At 33.0% G+C, this 6,975-nt stretch overlaps 1 protein-coding gene across 1 annotated transcript; it reads right to left on the bottom strand.

Annotated features, from left to right (window-relative positions):
- Nucleotides 1–698: 698 nt before the first annotated feature.
- LOC131062538 (probable polygalacturonase At1g80170) lies at nucleotides 699–3,838 on the bottom strand. Its single transcript, XM_057996233.2, has 10 exons — nucleotides 3,733–3,838; nucleotides 3,495–3,644; nucleotides 3,063–3,194; nucleotides 2,823–2,993; nucleotides 2,691–2,711; nucleotides 2,172–2,379; nucleotides 1,951–2,032; nucleotides 1,463–1,571; nucleotides 1,223–1,339; nucleotides 699–1,065 (listed from the first exon to the last, which is right to left on the bottom strand). The coding sequence occupies exons 1-10, from the start codon at nucleotides 3,742–3,744 to the stop codon at nucleotides 835–837; spliced, it is 1,233 nt and encodes a 410-aa protein (XP_057852216.1). The 5' UTR covers nucleotides 3,745–3,838; the 3' UTR covers nucleotides 699–834.
- Between the last annotated feature and the right edge of the window lie 3,137 nt (nucleotides 3,839–6,975).

The raw sequence follows: 6,975 nt of genomic DNA, 5'->3' as shown, positions 1-6,975 counted from the left end.
TTCTCTTCCAGATCTTTGAACCTTGTAATTGAAGCTTCAGAAGGTGCTAAGGATAGTGTGGAGTTGGCAAAGGCGGATGGAATTCCAAACGACGATGTTCTGTCACGAGGGAGCACTGATGATCTTAAAGATTCATTTCAAGATGAAGGGTTCATTTTAGAACCAGTTAACAATAAATTTGTGTCTCATTTGTCTATGTTGTGAATTCATAATTCTGTTTTTTCTGCTCTTCTAATTCGTTTCTAAATCCTAACAAGCCCTTCCCGTATTATCTGATTCATAACTCTGATAAAAAAATGCTTACCTTAATCAAAACAAAAGACTTAAATTTCTTAGTCAAAAACCTTATAATTTTTATTATATGCAAAGATTTATTTTTCTCACAATTACATGGAATTTATTTTGTTTCATATACCAAGCTCATATGGTTATGTAAGCGTATGTCATATGAAAAGATAACGTCCATATACGGACGTTGGATGGAGAGATTCGTCACAAGTTTATGCGTGTCATTTGTTGCAAACGCTTATGCCCTCCAGAAGATATTTATGATGAAACTTGTCCCTTTATGCTTGTTGCCATTGCAATTCCAACAGACCAAGGTATCATCATATACAAATACACTGTTCATCCCATACAAAAGTAGGAACCAAATCTACTTTCTACATCTCATGAAGCTATCCACAAATACATCTATATTTCCAATATGATTTAATTATACAATATACGGAATCCTTACTGTACTATTTTACATCTCCAATTTCTTAGAGCTTTTATATGATTTATGCAATTTAATAACGAATTATGAAGTGATCCCATTTCAGTGATAGTAAATCACTGTTTCTTAAGGCAGCTGTTTGGATAGACGTTCCCATAAGCTAAGCCAAATGCATTGAAGCAGGCTGATTTGGTTTGAGATGCAACAGTGGATTTTATATCAACATTTGAGATCATAATTTCTTTGCAAGGTACTGTCTGACTGCAATTAAAATTCACCGCCATTTGCTGCGCAGAAGTCCCTGTAATGTTTTGGTATGTCACGCTCTCTATTTGCACTGCTGATTTCTGCAAAATGGCATTCATTTTAACCTCAGAATGAAATCCCTACAAATGGGCCACCATGTTTTGGTTAATTTTATGTGGGAAGCGATTCAGAAATCTTCAAAAAACCTGTAAATTGACTGTTTACAAAAGAATATATATAACAATATGGGGTTTTCACCTGAATTTTACATGTTTTGGAGGAGTCACAGTAGTACTGATCTATTACGATAGGATTGGAAACATTGTTGATTGTCAAATCTGCAAATGTGATTTCTCTCGCATACCCAGAACCACCCTGCATTTGGGTAAAAATTCAGGCATTATCTTTACATTCAGTGTTTACATTGGATGATTTATATCTTTGTGGTATAAGGATCGAATCTGAAACATGAGAGTTATTTTAGGAATGTGAGTGAACCTGCCAAGTCTTGATTCTGGCTCCGTTCTGTGATCCATCAAAAACCACCTCTCGGACGTCGATTTTTTCCACATTTGATTCTTCCCCATGTTCCCCAAGGCTTCCAATGCTTCAAACACAGAAGAACAATGTCATATTCAGCAACTAAAGTCATGAAATTTAGCTATTATAGATCTTATTTAGCTATGGAAATGGATATCCAACTCCTAGCCTGCATATATTATGATGGATGATGTCTTGGTTTATCGTAGGGACTAGATAACCACTATTTTCAACACCATCTTTAAGTCACTCTAATAGAATGTTAGGAGCTCTTAGTTTGACATGAATCTGATAACATATTGAGCTTTTCATGGACCAAGATTTGAACTTAAGACCAACTCAACTACTAGCCCCTATAAAACTAATCCATCTTTAATTCCAATGTGATTTATTTCCAACAGTGATGAAGACTTAAAAAAATGATTACAACGAATAAGAAACCATACCTGATTCCATGTCCTGGGCCACATCTGATCTTTTGGATGCGAACATCGGATGTCATAGCTGTAATGGAGATGCAATCGTCCCCTACACAATTAATATAGTGAATCATAACACCATTAATAAATGCTCAATAAGACGTACAAACTTTCATACAGAACAGAGTTTTAGGTGACCTATAATGATAGGGTAAAAATAGAATTTAGAAGTTTGAGAAACAAATTACCTGTTTCGATATCACAGTTATCTATTTGGACATTCTCAACTGACTCCAGATGAATACCATCGGTGTTGGGACTGTCTTCAGGAGCCCTTATAAGCAGTCCAGTGACTTGAACATCAGAAGAGTAGAATATCCCAAGGTGTATTTGTTGGCTATTCAAAAAGTGTATATCCCGAATCAAAACATCTGTGCAATTGCCAATATACATTGCCTGAACAAAATCAAACAAAATAGTAATATTACAGCTTGCTTACATTGAAGTTGAAGATTAGAGAGGAGTTTATTTATCTTATTGTTTCTGGGTGTAATATTTTTATATTAATATTTTGAATCACATTTTGTGATCTATTATCAGATATGATCTTTTTATTATTCTGATGATGATAGATCACAGAATGATCTGAAATGTTGATCTAAAAAAATTTATACACAATCTAAACCAGAAAAAATAACAATAACTATTATGAATTGTTAAAAATTAATGTATGTAAGAATATATTTGTTTTAGGTTTCAAGACAAACCGTGGGCGCCCGCGTACAAGGCTGCACAATGGACACCAAAACAGAAAAACAATGAGAGATTCAACAAGAAGAAGACGAGTTTAATACAGTAATTTTCTGGCAAATGATGGAAAGAGAGAAAAGAGTCCTTACATTTTTCTCGTTAATTCTGCAAGATTTCTCCCACCAAACTTGACCTTGCCCATCTATTGTACCGCCACCTTGTATAGTGAGTGCAGAGATGTTTGCAAATGTGAGCCACATTTTTCTATCTGCGTTGTTCCAGGCAGATTGGTGTGCTGGAGCGATTATTTCTCCTTCAATCTGTAAAACTCCACTGTTTAGGATTTGACCCTATAAGATTCAAATGTTAAGTCCTGTTTCCATGCTTACCTTGACAGAAACAGGGGATTTGCAGGGCCCAGGAAATGTAGTGGGATTTATAAGAAATTTGCTTCCACTTGGTACCACCATCTCTCCATCAGAGGACGATATGCATGCTGCTTCCCAGGCTTTTTTGAAGGCCTACAGATCAACATAAATCCATCACCATCCATAGGCACTCTACTTAAACAAATCACAAAAATATTATGTGTTAGTTGTGGTGGTTGGTTTTCATTGATGGGAAGTCATAATAGTTATGTAGCATTCAATCATTGATTCCATGGTGCATCTTATAGTTGGATAGCTGTTTCCACCGGCACACTCTAAATTTTGATTTGTCTAGGCGGCTCATTTGAAATTGCATTAACAAGTGGATCTTATTGAAAAAGCTAGTACAATTTTAGATGAACCATTAAAAGTTCAAAGCCAAAAAGAACTGACCTTACTGTCATCTTGGGAGCCATCTCCAACTGCACCATAATCCATGACAGTTTTGATCTCCCCTTGCATTGCTTCATTTCCATGGTAAATTCTTTGGGTAGCAATACCACAGCACAGATGCAAAAAAATGACTGCAAGAACACACACAATCTGCAGATATTTTTTCTGCTTCAGCATCAGAAGATACAAGTAAACTAATAAAGAATTACATACAAGGTAGCAGGGGAATCTGTACCACCTTTGCCATCATTCCTTTTGCTGTGTTGGATCCCTACAATATCCTCAGTCAATGGCAGACCTAAAAGTTGAAGCTCTGCAAAATTCTGAAGCTCTTTACTGGTTTGCCTTACCTTGAGCCAAACTATTTATATATCAAATCTGAAATTCCTGCACATAAAGAAAACCAGTTTAGTGAAGTGATGTGAATGTTGAAGATTGTTCCAGAGATTGTTTCCTTGAAACACAAGTATTGGCAAAAAAAAATTGCAAGTCAAATAAAAAAACAACTTCAAGTCTTCATCAGCATACCATCATATAAAAGGCTATTACTTCATGAAATCATTATTAAACTTTGGTACTCAGTTAGAAAGGAGCAACTAAATATTTGAGAGTGGAAAGAAAAAACTTGTGCTTGAAAATTTATGATGTTCAAGTTATATGTCACTGCTAAGATAATGATATTATAGATGCTATTTCTAAAATTTATCGATTTCAATTCACGAGCGTGATATGACCTGTAAATAATTTAACTGCATAAAAATAGAAATATGGATATCATCAAGAACTTATCAAGTGTATTATAAATAAATTATGTAAATTTTATGGAACGGAAATTGGAGTTTCTTGGAGAAGAAGTTACTTGGTAGCAAGTGTAAAACAATTACAAGTATAACTTCACAATCACAGAAGGAATTAAGCCAAAAACTCTATACGCTCAATTACATGCCCATATAAAGAATCATAAAGACAAACGACAATCATGATTATTTATTATTTGTATATGGGAGAGAAACAATTAAAATCAACTAAATAAATTAACTGGGAATGATCAATTAAATTATATTATAAGGGACAAAGGTGTATGTTTTGGTATAATGGTAAAAATTATATATTTATAAAATTGAAAATTTGTCTATTTTTGAATTTATATTTTGTATATTTCGTTTATTTTAGTGTCTATGTAGTGAGCATATTTAAGTTGCAATGAATAATTTGGACTTGTGAAACCCTTTCTAGATTAGAGAGAGTTTGCACTCTAAATAAGATAGACTTGTTTCTTTATATAATTTTAATTAATTTGGATTTATTCTACACAATTTTGATCAAGAATATTTTTTATATTTTTTTTGTAATTCAAATATTAATCATTAAAAATATAGGTGTTCTCATCTATAATTCCACTAGAATGGTGTTAGCCTCAACTAAGTTGGGGACAATATTTTAAGAGAAACTACCACTAATGCCCATAACTCCAACCTTGTCATCACAACCATCTAATTTATCTATTAATTATGGCTCTATGATATAAATCTTCATAGTGTAGGCCTTAGCATTGGCACTCACCATTTATTAATCTAGCAATATTTTCATTTTGTTCCATAAAAAATTAAAGATATTGTGTTATTGAGGTGCGTAGAAGAAACTCTTAAAATAATCAAGGCCTATCACCTTATTGAAAGAACCTAAAAGACTAATAATTTTTATTATAATAGTGTGTCGTTCTCTTTAAGAGTGATTGTGTGAAAGCTAATATAAATCAATGTTACTTAAGGCAATCTCCAACTAGCCTTGCATTGACTAAGAATTACTAGAGTAGGGACCAATAACAAAATAACAAACTAGACAAAAATGCAGTTCATGTTGATAAATAAGGTGAAAAAAGCTTGCAAAGATTATTTAAAATTTGTAATATCTTTTTCACCTCCAAGTAAATTTATTTAAATGACAAGTAATTAATTTATTAATTAATATAATGTACTTATGTAATATTCCATGCACTTCAAGGTAAATTATTTAATACAAATAATAAGTCTATTTGCACAGAAGTGAAATTTATATTGAATAAAAATTAAAACGTGATAAAATTCATAGTTATATAATATTTGTGCAGTAATAATTTAATCAATGAACATTTATAACATTAACTACAAAAATAAATATTAGCACATATCTATGAAACAACAGAGATGCTCCTATACAACACTAGGAGGAAAAATCACAGATCTCCACAACAAGGAAGCACTCTAGGGGGTAGTGAATTTTACATTAGAACCAAACATGCCTCACAACATAAATAAACAGCCCTAGCCAAGACATTCCCAAGTGTACATTGTACCTAAGTTGGACACACATTGTGTGCCCCTTCAATGCTTAATGCCCAACAAATGACCCAATCTTCCCTCCTTTGTGCCCTCTGATTCTTGTATATCTTTCTCTCTCTAAGTGTTTCCTTATTTTAATTTACGCACTTTAAATAATACCCCAAGGGTAATTTGAAGTGTCTCACCCTTTCGCAACCATTTTCATTTTTATTAATTATATTTTTTTACATTTTTTTATTGCAAGCTTATTTCATGGGAAAAATTCTCATAAATTGGTGTTTGCAAATTTGAAACCTAGAGATTAACCCTTTAAAAGTGTGATTGCACACAATCAAAACAAGAAAGAAAGAACTATAACATAGTTAACACTAGATTTATGTGGAGAAACCCCTAAGGGAAAACAAACTCCACCAAAGAAAGAGAGGTGAGTATATTATTAATCCAAGAAGATTATTCAAACAATACACTTCTCTTGAAACCTTTGTAGAATCCAACAACACCTAGATGCTCGCAATTCAAAAGGCTAAACAAAACTTGATGAAGACCATCTTCAAGCCACCTATTATATACATAAATGTGTCATTCATGTGATATGAAGCTCATAAGTAAAAACTAACGTCTCCACCTAGAAACCATCACTATGCAACCCAAAATAACCACTTACATATGCTTTTACAACTGTCATAAGACATCTCTCTTGTATGACACCTAGGGACCAAAATAGCTATATTTTGTCATAGATGTTGTCATAGAATCTTATGACATATGTCATATCTATCACAAATTCTCTTACAACATCTTACATGTCTCCAAACAAACCAAAAAGGAAGATTCCAAAGGGGATGCCTAGGTATTTTGTTCTTAAATTCCTAAAGTCCAAACAGTGAAAGTAATTTCATCTTTAGATGAGCTCTTTTACTAGTGTTGGGAATTCAATTTCATCCCTTATGGGTAAATCACAAATAACATTAATGAAATAAATAGTACAACGATTTACAAGGTTTATGACACCTAAACCCTAACATTCTCCAAGTTGAGATCATACATTCTAAAGTACACCTATAGAAATACAAATTGCAAATCAAGCACAATGATCAAGGACCATGACCTTCTTACATCAAGAGAACTTAAGCATGGTAACTAGCTTCATAAGAGAATCT

Source organism: Cryptomeria japonica, chromosome 4, assembly GCF_030272615.1.
Source record: "Cryptomeria japonica chromosome 4, Sugi_1.0, whole genome shotgun sequence".
NCBI lineage: Eukaryota > Viridiplantae > Streptophyta > Pinopsida > Cupressales > Cupressaceae > Cryptomeria > Cryptomeria japonica.
The sequence above is the reverse complement of the archived record's forward strand: the minus strand, read 5'-3'. Positions and strand labels throughout refer to the sequence as shown.